The sequence below is a fragment of the Protomyctophum bolini genome (genome assembly GCF_963924005.1).
Source record: "Protomyctophum bolini genome assembly, chromosome: 2".
NCBI classification, from domain to species: Eukaryota; Metazoa; Chordata; class Actinopteri; order Myctophiformes; family Myctophidae; genus Protomyctophum; species Protomyctophum bolini.
Window position 1 is genome coordinate 48246545 of NC_137863.1, and position 20237 is coordinate 48266781.

General features: G+C 43.2%; 1 protein-coding gene across 1 annotated transcript in view; it reads left to right on the forward strand.

Moving 5' to 3' along the window:
* Nucleotides 1-20237, forward strand: part of LOC308327094 (cadherin-22-like) — a gene marked incomplete at both ends in the record, with an annotated part of 124434 nt that overhangs the window by 92783 nt on the left and 11414 nt on the right. Inside the window, one exon of the mRNA XM_080780239.1 lies at nt 13660-13777. Coding sequence (XP_080636365.1) covers nt 13660-13777 — 118 coding nt within the window. The remainder of the gene's footprint in view (nt 1-13659; nt 13778-20237) is intronic.

A 20237-nucleotide genomic window follows, 5' to 3' on the forward strand; every position in this document is an offset into this window, starting at 1 on the left:
GGAGATGGTGGGAGGGGTCAGTCATAATGTTCATGGCCTTCCTGACACAACGGTCTGTGTATAACCATATGTCAGCTATGGGGGGGGAGGGGGACACCAGCCTGCAATGATATGCATAAGATCTGGTCATCCCAGCTTACTAAGAGGTTCAAAAAGTAAAGAATACTTAGAATGACCGTTGAGACGATTCTACTCTATGGCTCAGAGACATGGACACTTTCAAAGAAATTAGAGAAATGGCTGGATGACACTTTGTAACAGCCGCCTTCTAATGAGAGCACAAAATCTCTCTTGGAAGAGCCACCCATCGACTTCTCTAATATACGGCAACCTTCCCCGTGTTTGTTCAGTAGTATACGATCCAGAACAACACAGTTTGCTGGCCACTGCTACGGAGCTGATCGCCTTCCCTTTTTCTCTGGAATTCTGCCTCAAAGCAGACCAGAGGTAGAAATATGTCGTTCCATGATGTCATCGCTATAGGGACACATGCATCAGTAAGCAGGAACTGGGGATGGCAATGAAGGACCGGGAAGTCTGGCATGGCATTTTGAAATCCATGATCTCGGCTGTGGTCGAAAAATGATGATGATGCTATAGGGACCTCAAACCACCCATACACTCAATGCTATAGGGACCTGGAACCACCTCCCCACCCACACACTCAATGCTAGGGACCTCAAACCACCCACACACTCAGTGTTAGGGACCAGGAACCACCCGCCCCACCCATACACTCAATGCTAGGAACCTCAAACCACCCACACACTCAATGCTAGGGACCTGGAACCACCCACACACTCAATGCTAGGGACCTGGAACCAACCACACACTCAATGCTAGGGACCTGGAACCACCCACACACTCAATGCTAGGGACCTGGAACCACCCACACACTCAATGCTATAGGGACCTGGAACCACCCACACACTCAATGCTAGGGACCTGGAACCACCCACACACTCAATGCTAGGGACCTGGAACCACCTCCTCCGCCAACGAACACACTCAATGCTAGGGACCTGGAACCACCTCCTTCACCCACGCACTCACTGCTAGGGACCTGGGACCACCTCCTCCGCCAACACACTCAATGCTAGGGACCTGGGACCACCTCCTCCGCCAACACACTCAATGCTAGGGACCTGGGACCACCTCCTCCACCCACACACTGTAGACAATATCAACAGGGAGAAATGCAAGTAAGCAGCTTGTCGTTGCTGTCAGGCAGAAACCTCTCATCTCCATAATTATTAAAAGTTCTGTTTTTGTAAATGAATGCCCTACACTCAATTATACTACAACGTCATACAAAAGTTGCAGTTTGGGGCGAAGCAGCATGTTTTGAGCTTGTAGTTCTGCTACTTTTGCTGTTTTTGAACTTGAATCGTGAAAAGTAACAGTTATGGACATGGTGTTTCCACCCGACAGATGATATGATATCAAACGTACACATAATTCATCGACCCTGGAAAATGTGTTGTAATTCATATACATATATTGAACATGGATGATTCTTCTGAGGAATTGAACCACACCAGGCCAGGCTGTGGACATGGACATGGACTTGAATGATGAACCATACATACATACAGACAAACACACACACACACACAAAGACCTACCAGCAGATGAAAAAAAAGGCACTCCAGCGCTATAGCCTTGAATACTATTTCAATTACAGCATCCGATGTTTAACTTACTTTACTTTGATGGCTTAATCGTAGAAACAGCTGCTCTGAGCGCCTCTCTTCCTTTCAAGTTCTGTTGCTGAAGCCGTCGTGTGAAAGTACTTCATGTCTTCTACCGAGAAGAAAGCGGCTGCCCCTTGCTGTCCTCTGACCCATGGATGGCCTCGCCACAGATGGGTTTTTGGCGAAGTCTTCTGTGTCCATCTTTCCAATGATGCTAGAGATTTAAGGAGGTCAGACAAGGGAACCGCTTGCAATTTAATTAGGGGATTGTGCTTCAGAGAGCTTTTGCCACTCGATAAACTCCCACACATTGGCCTCTGTGGTTTGCTCAGGACCCTGAGACGATGCAAGGGCACCGTCGTCCAAAACAGATCATGACTCGCCTCATCCTCTGATGCTCGTATCCGGGTCGGCAGTCAAGCGCTGGCACTTTCGTCCACCAGGTGGCAGTGATACGGTTAAAATTGTTCCTGTATACTTAAATGAAATTAACTCATCAAAGTCATCGCTCACTTCACACTGGGTGTGATCTCTTCACCGAAAATGGCCGAGCGCCTCACATGCACAAATCTGGCAAATTAGGCAATGTTTTTGTTTGTTTGTATCTGTCACTCCGACTATGTGTGTGGTTAGTGTTAGGGTTATAGGGTTAGATATAGGGTTACTAATGTGTCTTAACCGGTCACGTATGTGTCTTAACCTGCCACGCATGTGTCTTAACCGGCCACGTATGCGTCTTAACCTGCCACGCATGTGTCTTAACCGGCCACGCATGTGTCTTAACCGGCCACGTATGTGTCTTAACCTGCCACGCATGTGTCTTAACCGGCCACGTATGTGTCTTAACCGGTCACGTATGTGTCTTAACCGGCCATGTATTTTGGAGCCACGGCTGAGTCTTAACCAGCCACGTACTGTATGTCGGACAGACTAACGTACGCCTGCCTCCCCCCCCCCCCAGCCATTTGCTGGTCGTACATAAAGTACGACGCTTTCTCTGCTGCAGCGTGAACACATCGCTGTCGATTCACTGGTAATGTGTGCATGGAAAGAAGTTCGATGTCACAGATGGTTTGTGTCATTATGATTTTTGCCTCTGCTTTGTGCTTGTATCTGTGTGAGCGGGGAGGCGTGCAGCTGCCTGAATGCACATATAGGAACCACATAAATGGGACACAGAAGTAATATTTCAAGGATGGTACAGATAATATAGGGTGAGTCTTTACCTCTTTTTCTCTACTCCTGCAGAGTGAGAATTGTATGCAGAGGCTCTACGGACAGTGCACACCTCAGTGAGCTCAAGGGCTTGCATTTATTATCTAAGATAAAGCATTTTGACACCTTTACAACATGTACAATTGTTACATATTATCATCATGATCTATATACCTACGAAAAGCACATGGCAAATTCATTGTAAAGTGAAAAAACATTGTATAGCTATTGTACAAGTGTACAACTTGTCTGTTGCTACTGTATCTCTTTGGGTTTGTGGTTAGGCTTTTAATATGACGTTATTTCTTGAGTTACTTATTTTGATTTAGTTTGGGCAGTTGGTGTCTGGTGAAAGATTTAGTGCTACTGATGAATAATGTTCATCAAACAACAAATACAAATTCAGTTAGATCAGATTTTTGGACTTAAAGCTGTAGGAAATACTTGCCATTAATAGTGGTTGCAAAGGTATACATTGATTGCCTGATATGAGTGTCGTGGTGGGAGTTCTGGTCCCACTATTTCTTTGTGTCCAGTATCACTACACCAGCAGCAGCACAAAACCATAGTTACGTGTGACAGTAGAAATAGGTCATCAATACAAATGACGCTAGTTGTGTGGATTAATACATTTTTTATGAGTGGGCCCCCGCAGTGCCCCTCGCCAAATGACCGGAACTACTTAACCCCCTTATGGCTATTGACGAAATTGAGGCGATGAATCAATACATCCCTTATGGCCAGTGACGTAGCATTTAATTCCCTATAATCGGGGGCTTAATGTAGCAAAATGTAGCAACCTTTAGCTTGTTTGGCTAACGGCCGATGTAATCTACCTAAAACTGGCCGAAATCCGCACGTGCACGGTCAATCACACACACGCGCGGCCTTTATGTGCATCGCTGCGTAAAATGCGATATTTGGGGCTTGATTAGAGCTTAATTTGACTTGGTTATTAAAAATACGATGATAGCTTAGCATCCCGGACATCTGACAGTGCTGCACAGTCCAAAGCTACTACCGGATGTTATGGTTCGTTAAACCAGAAGTGCTTTCGCCAGATTCGCTCTATTTGGTCAAAATCGGCATAATGGTGATGTTACAGCCACCATCAGGACTGGGTATAATATACTATAGCATTGCTGTGTCAGAATGAGATATAGTGTGTATATCATGGCAAGTATGTCCTATGCTTTAAGTTAAAAATTGGGAACTAACTATTTAAGACATGAAAGGGACAAAGGACAGACAGATACACAGTTTATAGTTGTTTATAGTTATGTCTGGGTCATAGTGACACTACCACCATTATATATGGGTTTGTTTATGGTTATGTCTGAGTGACATGGCCCGCCCAGCAGCCAAATTCAATATAGGATAGATTTACTGGGAGACCGGGCTCTGATAACGGATGCAAAAGTTAACAAAAACAAGTGACTGAGCGACTTGGTCACTGTCCTTTGCACCAGTAGCTACCAGGCTACATAATCAAACCCCCGTACGTTCCGTTCTCTGTTCTTAATGACCAGATTAATGAACCAGGATTAATGACTCCTGTGTTAGCTGTGTTACTGAGACATTTACACATGGACTACTGGGATGTACACTAAAGGACCAGAACATCTGCCTGCTTAGGGAAACTGCTGTCTTACTGCTGATAGATGTGAAATTACTCATTATCCGCTGTTGTTTGACTGTAGGCCTACCTTATTTATCCAGACCTTTATAAGTGTACCTATTTTTTGTTTTATTCTTATTTTTACCCTTATTACAACTTTTTTCCAGTGTCCCAGTGAGAGACGGCGAGATCATTTCACGGCGGACGACGTAGGTCGCGACGTATTGTTTTACGCCATGGCTTATTCTTCAATATGTCGCAGAGTAAACAATAATTCGCCGCAGCGTTAAGAATAAGTCGTGGCGTGAAGACTCGTCGCGACGTATTCTTTTACGCCATGGCTTATTTTTAAATACGTCGCAGCGTAATAGGAGTTATAGGCGTAATAGTTTGACTTTGTTTATTTTTTTTTGCCTGCCGCGGTGCAGGTTATATATCCTAGTAGTACAATTCTCGAAATTAATGGAGTCCTCTGCTAGTGTAACGGTCAGCGCTCTAGCCCCTATAGTCCAGGTCCCGTGTAGGAGCCGGTTCGAATCTTGCAAATGGCAAACTTTTTTTTAAATGTTCTTTTTTTAGCCTATATTGTGTATGTATACAGTGTGTGTGTGCGTGCGTGCGTATACAGTGTGCGTGCGTGCGTGTATGCGTGCGTGCGTGCGTATACAGTGTGTGTGTGTGTGTGTGTGTGTGTGCGTGCGTGCTTCATCGTATTTATTATTATTATTAATATTTATACTTCATTGTATTTAATATTATTATTATTATTATTATTATTTATACTTCATATGTATTATTATTATTAGTATTAATAATAATTCATCATATTTATATTTATATTTATACTTAATTGTATTTATTATTATTATTATTATTATTATTTATATTTATACTTTATCGTATTTATTATTATTATTATTTATATTTATACTTCATATTTATTATTATTATTAGTATTAATAATAATTCATCATATTTATATTTATATTTATACTTAATTGTATTTATTATTATTATTATTTATATTTATATTTATACTTTATCGTATTTATTATTATTATTATTTATATTTATACTTCATCGTATTTATTATTATTATTATTTTATCTCTTTTCCTACTTGGATCCGTAGCCACTGGCACTGCCTGGTTTGTCCATCTGTACCTGCATGCATCTGTACCTGCATATTAATAATAATAATAAATACGATGAAGCACGCACGCACACACACACACACACACACTGTATACGCACGCACGCACGCATACACGCACGCACGCACACTGTATACGCACGCACGCACACACACTGTATACATACACAATATAGGCAAAAAAAAAAAAACATTTAAAAAAAAAAAGTTTGCCATTTGCAAGATTCGAACGGGCTCCTACACGGGGCCTTGACTATAGGGGCGAGAGCGCTGACCGTTACACTAGCAGAGGACTCCATTAATTTCGAGAATTGTACTACTAGGATATATAACCTGCACCGCGGCAGGCAAAAAAAAAAAAAAAAAGTTAAACTATTACGCCTATAACTCCTATTACGCTGCGACGTATTTAAAAATAAGCCATGGCGTAAAAGAATACGTCACAACGAGTCTTCACGCCGCGACTTATTCTTAACGCTGCGGCGAATTATTGTTTACGCTGCGACATATTGAAGAATATGCCATGGCGTAAAACAATACGTCGCAACGATTCAACAATAGGTCGCAACGATTCGTCGCTGCCATGAAATGATCTCGTCCCACCTGGTCCCAGTAGTCCAAAAAAAGGGAGATTAGGGTTAGGTCTAGTAGTTAGTTATAATACCAGCCCTCAGATCAATGTGGCCGTCGGACTAATGGCATATGGCACCTGACAACAATCTAGTCCTCAGATGAAGAGTTCGGACCGCGTCGCATAGCGCCACTCATCCGACCAACAATGTCTGAGTCATAGTAGCCCAGTTTGACGTCGTTCAGTCTCATATATGCGGATTCATAGTAGCACAGTTTGAAGTCGGTCTGTCTATGTGGATTATGTGCATGCCGTTGCAAGAGCAACCGCTTCAAGCTTTCTTTCCTTCCCACTTCAATTGTTCTACTGAACAACCGCCACGTAGCTCTTAGTGGGGAAGGGACTTCTTGACCTTTCATCTGTTACTGATTGTTCTTACCTTGTGATGCTCTTGTGATACTTTACCTTGTGAATACTCTTGCACTTTTTATATTCATATACTGTACCTTCTCGGATTGCAAATTTGCACTGTTCTCTTGTGATACTCTTGTGATACTATACGTTGTGCAATGCTGCTATTGTGTATTGTCTGTCTGCCTCTTAAAACGTTGATGTACTACTTACTGCACTTTTGCCCAAGACAAATTTCCCCTTGTAGGACAATAAAGTATATCTCATCATCTCATCTCATATGGGCAGAGTGGTCTAAGCTGTCACTCAGGGTGACGTGGCCATGTTTCTGCCAGCCTACTGTAGGATAGATTTACTGGGAGATCAGGCTCTGATAACAAACAGACAAATTACATTTGTCTTCTAACTAGACATTTTCAGACCTTCAGCCCGCTCACTTCTAGCGCTATGTGTCGCAAATAGGAAGAAGGAAATTGCGGTATTTCACAGCCTCCACTTCCCGTTTCAGCTCTGTTTATTTATTTTATTAATCCTTTATTCTGCCCTTCACATCTAGTAGCGGATGGCCGCACATCAGGCACACCCAGGGTAAATAGTATGTGTACTGTACTGTAACAGGATATCTGCATGTTTAGGCAAGTCAGATTTAACTTTTTAAATACCTTATATTTAATAGTGTGGTCATTATGAAGTGTTTGTCAACCACTGCCGTAAAACAACATTGGACAATAAGGTTTGACAGTCAGGCCCAGTTGCTTATGTTAACCTAACTGCTTGTGCTTGCTCTAAGCAGAAAATCTGGCAACCATGGCGTTGGGTATGTCGTTTCGTAGATATGATTGCTTGTTTATGTGAAATCTGGCAATCCTGTTTGTTTTGGTTTGTGGTGATCGTAGCATATGACGGCAAGTCGGCAACATGCGGTCAAGATGCTGGCGTCATGAATAAATAGGCTACAGTTTTTGCAGTTTTTGTTACTATGTGGGACAGTGTCAGTTGCTCCTGTCCATGGTCAATGTGGTCATTGAACCTCACCTTCTTTCTCAGAACCAAATACTGCTGCTGGTGTTGGTCTGTTTGTGCCACATTGGACACAGTAAAACCTGGAGTGTTTCCAGGGCTCTAATTTAACATTCACATGTTATTGTGAATGGATAGGAAAGCAGGATCATCTAGCAAGCAAATACATATTAGTCATCATCAGATTATAGCTGGCTGTTTGCTAGTGTTGCAACTGGCAATGATCACAGTTGATCAACAGCTTATGCTTTCAGTGATTGTCATTCTGGCAGCATACTAATGATCACTGTGTCCACTGCTGTGTTGATTTACTTTGAAGTTTGACCTCATTGCTTGCTCTGTTGTCATGGCAACTCTAGAATACCATTATCTACAGTACTGTTGTTAAATGGGTACATATAATATTTTTTACAGAGTACAGAGGACAGTGTATTTGTTGACTACGTACCTGACTGCATTAAGCTGTTGAGTATATCCATACACATCTGATGGCTGGCTTGTGCTCTGATGCTGCTAAAGGGCTGGTGGGATGAGAGGGTGGATGAATTGTCATCCTCACCTCTGTTGAGGCGAGAGGTGCTACTGAAAATTTATGACACTAAACCGGTAAAATAGGAGTATGAATCGGCCCTTAGACCTGGATATATATATTTGCCTCGGTTCGTCCCGTTTGTACCGCACCAGGTCGTGCCGCGCCCGTTGGCGCAATTTAGCGGGCCCCCATGACGATTATAAATACATTTTCGTCTCTGCACCCATTCACAAACCAATGTCAGAGGCAACCATGCAAGGCACTGTTCATCGGGAGCGGTAAGGGCCGTTTGATGTCTTGCACAAGGACTCTTTTTCATGAAGTCAGGATTGAAACAGGACCTTTCAGTTCCTAGACAGCTGCTCCCAACGTTTATGAATGTGACAAGCGCACGGGTAGCACGCTGGTATAGCCAGTGCAATCAGATCGAGACGGTGCTTGAAGTGGAAAGTGTAACCTTATCTTTTATTTAATTTAACATTCATTTAGTATATTTTCTTCACTAGTGTAGTAGAGTTCAAATGGCTGCAAGTTCAAGTTGGTAGGAGAGGGGCGGTGAGAGGTTAGAGAGAGAGAGAGTTAATGTTGGAATCTGCCCCCCTGTCAGGTGTAAAGGAGCAACTTGGACACTCAGGCATGAAGGAAGCATGAGTTCAAGTCCGTTGCTCTCCCCTTGTCCCCCATATATGGGGACTAGGTTGGTGGAGGGTGTGTATAGCCCAGGATCACATTAGATGATTGACACAGGGGTGAAAAATGGGTTACAAAATCGTGGGATAAAAAATATATATTAAAAAAAGGAATCGGCTGGTTAGGCCTCAAGTCATTTAGACTTAATTTGGAAATGGAATAGTCTTGTCAGCCCACAACAGCTAGTAGTTATTATTATATTCCCAGTGAATGTCTGCTGGAGGGTAAAAAGCAGAACTCAATATGGAAGCAGCATGTAAAGCCAAACACATAATAGAGGTAAAATTCACAAAGGGAGGCTGCAAAAACAGAGTGAATGAGGACACAGTATATCAACCATGGAAAATTGTTTTACATAACACTGTAGGCTATTTTATACGGTTAGCCAAGCCTAATTTATACTCTGTGCAATGGTGTCGCTTGCCGAAAGGAACTCTATTTTCAAGCCAAATCATTTTTCCAGGAAGAAACAACATTGTACAATGGACAATAAATTAACCTTAACTTATTGTTCAAGTGTGACCATAGAATGGGTGTCAACTAGATAAAGTGCCCCTCGGGGCACAGGTCTCCACCAGGGCAGGTCAGGTTGGGCCCTCCTGGTGGCGCTATAATAGGCCAATGTGAAAAGGGTGGAATTTCTTATTACGCCTTGGATGGCAATTGGATGATTTGAGGTATTTTGTTCCAAAAATGTGTTTTGCAAAAATCCACCTGTTGGTGGCGCTATAACAGGATGGGATATGAAATATCGGACAGTTCCGGCTTGAACACATGACTATAGAGATAGTGTGTAACGATTTGTGGGATTTTTGGACAGAATCTGGAGGAGTAATACCAAAGAAAAGTTTTTCAAAAGTCTGCCTCCTGGTGGCGCTATAACAGGCCGTTCAGGAAAACTTGGGGCAGAGGTTTATTGTTGGCATCAAGGGAGTGTGTGTGCAAAATTTGGCATCAACAGGGTTAACGGTGCCGGAGATTAGCTGGTAACAGACAGACGGACGGACGGACACACACAGATGTGTGTGCAAAACATGCAAGTGCAAAACATACTCTCTCCCCATGCCTTCGGCCTGGTGGAGACAATTAAAAAAAAGTTATTAGGAGTATACTGTAGGACACAGACAAAAACCTCTTACTATACAAATATTAATAAATCATACTGTAAACTTTCAAGTTGAGTCTTTCTTTTTAAAGTATTAATTTATGTTGCACTGTATATTATTATCAGTGTTTCCCAAAGTTTTCCATTCCAAGGACCACAAAATAGCCATAGTGTGAAATGGCCGGGTAAAAAATATATAGTAACTAGATAAAGTGCCCATCGGCACAGGTCCCCACCAGGGCAGGTCAGAAATCCAACAGAGTCGTCTTGATCACATGACTACAGAGATCATGTGGACCGATTTGCGTGAGATTTGGATGAAATCTGTGCGACTAACATAAGCAATGTGTTTTACAGAAATCGGCCTCATGGTGGCGCTATAACCGGCAGATGTGGAGGGATGCAGGGACAATGTTTTTCCATGGCCTCTAGGGAGTGCGCATACATAAGTTGTATACAGATCGATGCAGTTAAAGCTAAAAACAGGAATTGGCCTGTTATAGCGCCACCGTGAGGCTGATTTGGGGGAAACATTTGTGGCATGTCGTCCTCGGCCTAGTGTAAATGTGCGTGTATAAATGTGCACAATGTGTTCGTGATTTGTGGCATTTCTTTTAAGCGGACCATTCGTGTGAGCTTTGGAAGCCAATCTTAGCCAATCAGGATGGAAGATGGGAAATGGTGCCGCTCCGTGTTGATCACATGACTATGTACATAGTGTATACTGAATTGTGTGATGTATGGATGTGTACGAGTAATGTACAGAAATGTGTTTTGCCTAAATCGGCCTCATGGTGGCACTATAACAGGCCGTTGAGGAATATCTGGGGCAGAAGTTCGTCGTTGGCATCCAGGGAGTGTGTGTGCAAAGTTTGGCATGGATCGGAGATTAGCTGATAACGGACGGACGGACGGACGGACAGAAGGACGGAAGGACACGCAGACGGAGTGCAAAACATACTCTCCCCCCATGCCTTCGGCCTGGTGGAGACAATAATAATACAAATAGCCAAATAGTGTTTGTGAATATATTATAGTGTGCAGAAAATAATAGATAAAAAATACTTGTCTACAACTGCCCCCCAGTGGCAACCAGTGTCTTACTTTTTTATTTATTTTTACCCACAATTTTGCAACCCATTTTTCCACCCAGTGTCAATAATGTAATGAATGAATGAATGAATGAATTTTATTTATATAGCACCTTTCCAAACATAAAGTTACAAAGTGCTTTACAGGTTAAAAACAACAATAGCAAACAACATCAAGAACAACAGAAATAACAAAGCATAGAAACATAACAACAAACAGCAAGAAATGCTAAATAAATATATACGTACACATATACATGTATACATATACATACACACATGCCTGCATACATATACACAAATAAAACTGAAATTAAGAAAAGCATTTGGTATACAGGTGTGTTTTTAAAAGATGTTTAAAAGCGGGCACAGTCTCGGCTTGCCTGAGAGCCAAGGGGAGGGCATTCCAGAGCGATGGTGCGCGTGCCGCAAAAGCCCGGCCACCACGGGTGACAAGGTGAGTTCTGGGTGGGACAAGAAGGGCACCGTCAGCAGATCTGAGTCTGCGCACCGGCCTGTGGGGTGTTAGCATGTCTGTGATGTAGCTGGGGGCTAGTCCATGTAGGGCTTTGAAGGTGATTAAAAGGATTTTGAAGTCGATTCTGAAACTTACAGGGAGCCAATGTAGGGTAGCCAGGATTGGTGTGATATGCTCACGTTTTCTTGTGTTTGTGAGTAGCCGTGCTGCGGAGTTCTGCACCATTTGGAGGCGTGCTATATTTTTTTTGCTCATGCCGGAATAGACAGAGTTGCAATAATCTAATCGTGAGGATATGAAGGAGTGAATGACGGTCTCTAGGTCTGCATGTGATAGAAATGATTTAATTTTAGCAATGTTCCTAATCTGGTAATAGCAGGACTGGACAACTTTGGTGACTTGAGTGTTGAAGGAGATGTCAGGGTCAAAGAAAACACCCAGGTTGCGGGCTGAGTGTGTAATATTTGTGGATAGAGTGCCGAGTTCAGAGTGGAATGGGAGGGTAGACTGTGGTGGGCCGAAAATTATGATTTCTGATTTAGAGTCATTTAGTTTGAGGACATTTTGTGACATCCACTTTTTTATGTCAGAGAGACATGCCAGTAGCCGTTGTACATTACCTGTGGTACCAGGTTTTAGTGGGATGTACAGTTGTGTATCATCGGCATAGCTGTGGAAATTTATATTATGGCTCCTAATGATGTTGCCAATTGGCAACATATAAATAGTGAAGAGCAAGGGACCCAGGATCGATCCCTGTGGCACGCCACATTTAAAAGGCGATTGAGAGGAGGAGGCCTCCCCAATAGTTACTGAGAAGCTCCTATCCGTCAGATAGGATCGGAACCACTCAAGTGCAGTGTCTTTTATGCCGACCAGGTTTCTGAGGCGTTCAATTAGAATGTCATGGTCAACGGTGTCAAAAGCACAGCTAAGGTCTAAAAGAAATAAAATTGAACAGTCACCAGAATCTGCGTTTAAAAGAAGATCGTTGGTAACTTTTAAAAGCGCAGTTTCTGTGCTATGTAAAGCCCTAAAACCTGACTGAAATGTTTCAAATGTGGAATTAAAATTCATAAAAGTAATTAGTTGGTTGGACACAGTTTTCTCTAAAATCTTTGATAAAAATGGTAATTTGGAGATGGGCCTAAAATTGCTTAAAACTAGGGGGTCCAATGACGTTTTTTTTAAAAGAGGTTGGACTAGGGCATTTTTAAAATTAGTTGGAAATATGCCAGTAGACAGGGAGCAGTTGATAATAGAGATGATATTTGGGGCAACTGTCAGCAGGTTCTCTTTCAAAAAAGTGGTGGGAATCTTATCTAGGGGGCATGATGATGATTTCATGTGGGTGACAGTTTTAATGAGTGTTTCTACAGTGATAGGGTTGAAGGAGGTGAGTTGGGAGGGTGGCACTGGACAGGCACAAGGGGTCGACTGTACCGCAGGCAACTGCTGTCTAATTCCCTCTATTTTGGCCACAAAGTGTTGGAGGAACACTTCACACATTTCTGAGGAGGCTTCTAGGGATTGACTGGCGGGAGGGTTAATGACTGATTGAATGGCTTGAAACATTATCCGGGAGTTGTGCGAGTGGGAGGCAATTAACTTGGAGAAGTACTCACTTCTGGCAGTCTTCACGGCTAATTGATAATTGAGCATCAGCTCTCTGAGGTTATCGTGAGAGGACACTAACTTGTCTTTTTTCCATTTTCGTTCCGCCTTTCTACAACGTTTTTTAATGTCCCTGGTCTGTTCATTTTCCCAGGTAATTGACTTACGCTTTACGTGCTTGATTTTGAACGGTGCAATGGAGTCAAGGATATGAGTACAGGTGCCTGGGCGCTACACTTCCTCTGCCAACCTGGGGAGGGCAGCGGACTGACCTCATGCTTCCATCTATGCATGAGCTGCTTCTTTTCACCTGACAGGGGAGAGTTTCCTGTGGGGCCGGACGTAGCGCGTGGAAGGAACACATTATTCCGACCAGTTCCTTTCCCCTCCATCAGGTGCCAGGGGGGTAAACCTGTGTCTTACTGACACTTCTTCTCTTCTCTATGTGTTCCATCTCTCACTACCCAGGTAATCCACACCATCAGCGTGGTGGACAGAGATGAACCCCAGTCTGGACATCGCTTCTATTTCACCCTGGCCCCCGAAGCCTCCAGCAATCGACACTTCACTCTCTGGGATGTCAAAGGTGAGAGGGCAAATGTCACTGGCAGAGACGTGGAATGAGGTTGGGCATGGTGAGTGATTCGCCACTGGCATGAAACCACGCTGTTGTGTTACAGCAACAGACCTATGCAGCTGTAAGAGCAGGCAGCAGTAAAATTATAAAATAAGAGCAACTAAACAGTACACAGTAGCCGACTACACTACATAATGGTAAGCACTGTTTTATTTCACTGACATTTCACCATAAGGTCATACTGACTGTAGAGGAATGGGTTAACATGGAGTTGCACTAACTTACCACCATTTAGCTCCCAGGGAACCAAGACGAGAGTTAAAGTCAAAGGTCAAGTGAATAACTAAAGGGGAAACTATTGAGCCAAATATAGCGTTTGTGAATATTTTTTTCTTGGCAAGTAGTAGCCTAACATGGCGGATATGGTTGCTGTGCAGAATTTTGGTGTTTCAGAAAGTTTACATCATCACAGGGAAGTATTTAAAGACCACTAAAATTCTTAGTAACCATTTTCCCGGCCCTGTTGCAGTAAATTCCCAATCTTTGCATACTCGGTACTCCACATTAGAGCCCTGCGCGGGAGTGATTCATTGAATCCGTTCCCGCCCGCTCTCATTGAATTTCAGACCAATCCCGCCCGCGCCCGCAATGATTTTATTTTTGACCGCCCAAGGTGACCTCCTGTCCGCCGCTCCCGCCCACAACAAAAGAGTAAGTCCCATTTAGCCCCGCACCATCCCGCATCGGTACGTCCTGCTAAGCAATATTTCCATTGGGATCGGGGAAAAAAAAGACATTTACCCAAACAGTTGCTGAGATTGAGCAGGCGTGCATGCACGAGAGAGGAGTTATGTGTGTGTGAGGAGCTGATCACAGTCACAGATAGAGGAAAAGTGTTATATTAGGCCTATTATGCTATATATATTATTATTGTGTCACAGTCTCACGGTCACAGACATTGCGCAGCAGCGCGCACATGCATGCTGGAGAGAGAGAGAGAGAGAGAGAGAGAGAGAGAGAGAGAGAGAGAGAGAGAGAGAGAGAGAGAGAGAAACTGAGACTGCGTGTTAAAAGCCAAATCATCGTGAGTGACACACAGGGAAAAGCAACAAGGGGTTCAGAAGCGAAAATGTCCGTTCTGGAGACTCCACACATTTCACTTCTCACAGAGTGATTTGCCTACTAATGATCATGCCTGCATGATGTTGGAGAAAGGGAGACTGACTCCCCGGTGCTTGTCCAGCGCATGGGAATTATGGGTTAGGGTTAGGGTTATTTAGGGTTAGGCATTTTAATTTAGGCTCTCGTTCTCGTTCTACTCCACATAGTTAACACTTAGACTGCTACAGGTTCTAGCGAACTGAGGATTACTGGTGCTAAGGGGTTAACATGGGCTTTTTGAACTTTTTGGGGGGCCCACAGCGAGGGGCCTCTTATAGCGAGAATCACACCGCATAAATCAAAAGAAAGCCCAACTTGTCCACTAATTAAAAAAAAAAAAATATGATTCTACCATCTTCCATTCTGGAGATATTGACCTTTTTCTAACACCTTCTTTTGCCTGCACGCTGCTCGTGAAAAAAAACAGAGATATGGAGGCTTGAAGTTGACAGACAGATATAAAAATGAACACAAATAATATCATATACATACTATACACTGAATGAAAGCCCTGAATGTCTACTTTTAGGAGGAAAACAAATACACATTGATCCCATGTACAGTTTGTCACTAATTGGCTATTGAATGCAGCTTGCGCCCACCAGAGAACTTTAGAGAAGGCATGGACCCGAATAACTATTATTCACAAAATAAGGCCTATAGCGACATGTACATACTATATACCGTATGAAACAGTAGACTCTCTGCTTTCATAAGAAAAATACCACCCAGAAAAATCACACCCCTGTGAAGTGAGCAGTGCAATTGCACTGCTCACTTCACAGGGGTGTGATTTTTATTATTATTACAGTATTAGTATTTTTCTTATGAAAGCAGAGAGTCTACTGTTTCATACGGTATATAGTATGTACATGTCGCTATAGGCCTTATTTTGTGAATAATAGTTCTTCAGGCCCATGCCATCTCTAAAGTTCTCTCTGAAAAAGATAATTTTAGAGAAAGCATGGACCTAACAACTAAATATTCACAAAATAAGGCCTATAGCGACATGTACATACTATATACCGTATGAAACAGAATACTCTCTGCTTTCATAAGAAAAATACTAATACTGTAATAATAATAGAAATCACACCCCAGTGAAGTGAGCAGTGCAATGTTGCACTGCTCACTTCACAACATTGCACTGCTCACTTCACAGGGGTGTGATTTTTATTATTACGAGTAAGACGCGCGAACGCGGAAAGCGAACGCAGATCGTAAATTGCAATAACAATTAGAATAAATTACAGACATGATCTGCAGGGTGTCATAGTTAGTGCTTGGACCACGCCAGCTCCATATATGGTCACAAAAGACGCCATCACACTCATGTCACCATGACTCAGCCATAACCATATAAGGAGTCCCCAAAGCAGGACCACGCCATCACACTCATGTCACCATGACTCACAAATCACTCAGCTCCATATATGGGCACAAAAGGGCCAGGTCCACATATACAGTAAGCGGGACAGACAGACACACACACACACACACACATACACACAGACAGACAGACAGACGTGATCTGCTAGGTCTCATAGTAAGTGCTCATTGCATTCGCAATTACAGTATTAGTTTTTTTCTTATGAAAGCAGAGAGTCTTGATGCACATATCTGATCATAAAACGGACTTGGAAACTTTCTTCTGCCTGCATCGTGGTCAGTCTCTCTCCTAAGTTGTTAGAAAATATAAATCAGCCTCAATCGTAGCCCCATATGTGCCCTCTCCCTACGCTCATTCTGTGATTCGAGCTACAATCGCAGTAACAGGGGGGGGGGGGCAACTAGGCTTTGAGGAAATGATCTTGCATAATCAACATTATTGTCGATCGTCGTGTGCCACTCCAAACATGTCCAGACATACCACTAACCTCATCGATCCAGTCTCGCGTCTCTATAAGGTGAGACGCGAGACTGGATCGGTGAGGATTATGTCTGGACATAAAAACCAACGACGATCGTGGATGGATGCGGCAGCAGCAGAAGCAGCACGTCAACGTGTTTGGAAAAAAAAAACAACGAGAAAGGGGGATGGATGGTTGGATGCGAGCAAAGCAGCAGCAGCAGTACGTCAACAATTATAGGGAAAATAGCTTTATCCACCACGGCCTCCGCAGTTTAGGATGAGACGTGTGTATTCGTTATACATTACAAACGGGTCAATGACGTCCCAGACGTCTTCATTGCGGTCTTATCACTGAAATTATAATGAATGCAACAGTTACAATCACAGCCGATAGATAGTGTCTGCTGGCGAAGACGCTATGGCTTGCGATCAGCGACCAACGTATCATGGCGGTCCCTCGATAATGATGTGCAATCTGTCCATGACTAACTCCATGTGTCTGGCAAACGTTATGAAATCAAATGCCGATCGTTGCAGGTTTATATACGGGCAGAGAGCAAATCGCGTTGTATCTTTTTCCGAGAATGAGAGTGCAAGGCAAGCCTTGCAGTTGAAAGCAGTGGGGAGTGGGGGGGGAACTGCCAATGCGATCCAAGAGGAAGAGACCCCCCCCCCACAATTCTCCCTCGGGAGAAACCATGTAGAAACAGGAGGGGAGGGGGAATCGAGTGTATTCACACACACAAGAGCATGGACCCATCCATTTTAGATCCCCTGACATCTGCGTTGGTCTATGCCGGACGGCCGTCTCCATTACGTCGTAATGGGGGCTGCCTCCTCGCATAGACCAACCAATAGGCGGTGCCAGACGCTTCTCAGACCAACACCTCTTTTCAGCAGGGGGGGGTTTTAACTCTTTTTAGAGCCGATCGGTGTTACATTATGAGTTGTCCGGGCGCAAATATAGTTGAACTATAGTAATCAATAAAAAAACGTTTTTTGGACCATAAAACGTATAAAAACGTTATGCGCATATCACGGGTGGGTATAATAAAGCGTATAAAAACGCTTTCAGCATTCTAAGTGTTAAAGACAAACATTTTAAATAACATTCAACTGTTACTCTTCAGCTCTAGACTATAACACTCTTGGGGGGGGGGGAGGGGGGGGAAATTAACATATTCAAGCGACGTGATTATCTGTAAATGTATTCCCTGAGAATTGTATACACTGACACGAAAATGCGTATTCAGGGCGGAGTCACCACCCCCAGGGTAAGTTGTGATTTGCTCTCGTTCACTGCAATGCAATTTGCGGCATTTCCAAAACAATATTGCGCAGAGTATCGATTATCAAACGTATTTGCAATGCCATACGTTGAAAGATCTGTTGCCCACGTTACCTCCGCAAGTTAGATATTATCGGCATAGATGTTTGTCCGTATGTGATTAAGGATTGGAAAAAGTTGCATTGGCAGCCATAGAAAATTCTGCCCAGGGTAAAAAAACGGATGTGACGTTTTTGGGCGTTCCTGTCTTGTTTCGTGTCAGTGTATATGAATCGTACTATACAATAATTAATGATTAAAGATATGTGTAGGGCAAATATTTAGTTTTCTACAAATTCAATACACTATTATAGCCTACTCCCTACTTTAATAATACTTTCATAATTGCCTCAAATATAATAAGGAATTAAACATGTTTTTTTGTTTTGTTTTCTGTAACCCTAACCCGGGCTGTTTTTGATGCAACTGCATAATGTAAGGCTACAACAGATCCCTCATACTGCTGCAACTTTATTTGGACATACACTTTGCCCGCCTGGCCGCCTCTGTGTACTGTTTAAAAAAAAACATTGTGCCTTTAGAGCCAAGTTGGATTGGATGTTTGCGGACGCCTGCTTGGAGATGTGTACCTATAGTGAATGTGACGCACGGCTAAATCAAGATTGATGTGACAGCGGGAGAATGTCAGGGGAGTGGACCTGCATGGCGAAGGAAATGTCACCATGCGGAGGCTGCTTTGGCTCCTCGCTCTCATGCATGCACGTGTATCTGCACAATTGTGCTGAAAGCCCAAGAGTGCATGGACAAAATGCTCACTCGCAAAGCAAACACCATACAGACACACAGACACTCGGACAGGCACATGTGTACGCATGCACACATGTACGCACGCACGCACGTAGGCAGGCAGGCAGGCACGCACACACACACACACACACACACACACACACACACACACACACACACACGACACAAAGTCTCCATCTCTCTCTCACTCTCTCTCTCTGTATCTCTTTGTCTGTGTCCCTGTCTCTCTCTCTCTCTCTCTCTCTTTCTCACTGTCTCTTTGTCTCTCTCTCTCTCTCTCTCTCTCTCTCTCTCTCTCTCTCTCTCTCACTGTCTCTCTCTCTCTCTCTCTCTCTCTGTCTCTCTCTTGGAATGACACATCGCTGGAAGTGTGTGCGCGAGTGTGTGTGTTGTGTGTGACTGTGTGACTGTGTGTCATTATGAAAGACATGTGTAGAAAAAAAAGATATATATTTGAGCCATCCACACCAATGCAACTCATTGAGTTGCAATGAGTTTTATTAGTGTGGTTGACCTTTAAAACTGTTTAGTCCCAAACAGTCCAGGCTACTAGTGTGGTTTGGGCTTTTTTTTAAGACCCAGCGTGCACGTTCAGAGCTGCGCTGTGCTCTCGATGTTGTCGTGTAACTTTTCACCATCTGTTATTGGATGTACTGTAATAAAATCAGATTAAGGTAAGAAAACCCTTAATCCAGAATTCACCTTTAATTTGAGTTAGGGTTAACTCTCTCCCTCCCTCTCTCTCCCTACAACATACGGCATACTGCATGTATTGTATACTGTATGTACAGTATATCTTCACAGAGACAGGCAGAGCGCAGCACAGACCTTTATCCTCCCACCTCCCTATTTTCCACTCCAGTGTCTTCTCTACATTTGTCAACCTGTCACACTCAATCTGTCACTGTCGTGTTCTCCCTATCACGGCCTCACATCACATCCATGTCTCCGTGCCTTGACATACGGGGACAAAAAAGTTAAAGACCTCCCCATGTTGGCAATTGTTTGGATTGTGTTTGTTGTGTCTCCCGGCAACAGCAATGTTTCTCACCTTTTACAGAGAAACCCGTGACAAACATAATGTCAATTCAATTATCTTGACAATGTGACGTTTCACCCTTGAAATGGAAGTGATTTTCTTTGATTAACATGAGCGTTAAAAAGCTCTATATTGTAATAGTACTCATTGCTGTATACAGTGTAACAGGAGTCTCCATGTCTCTCCAGCTTTTTTATTAAACAGAAAATGCATTTTCAGAAACCGAAACTGAAACCGGGATACCAATTTTATCTAATCAGGGTAGAGTACGCAGTCAGGATACAGATTAAACAAGTGGAATTGTAAGTGCTGAGCAGACAAA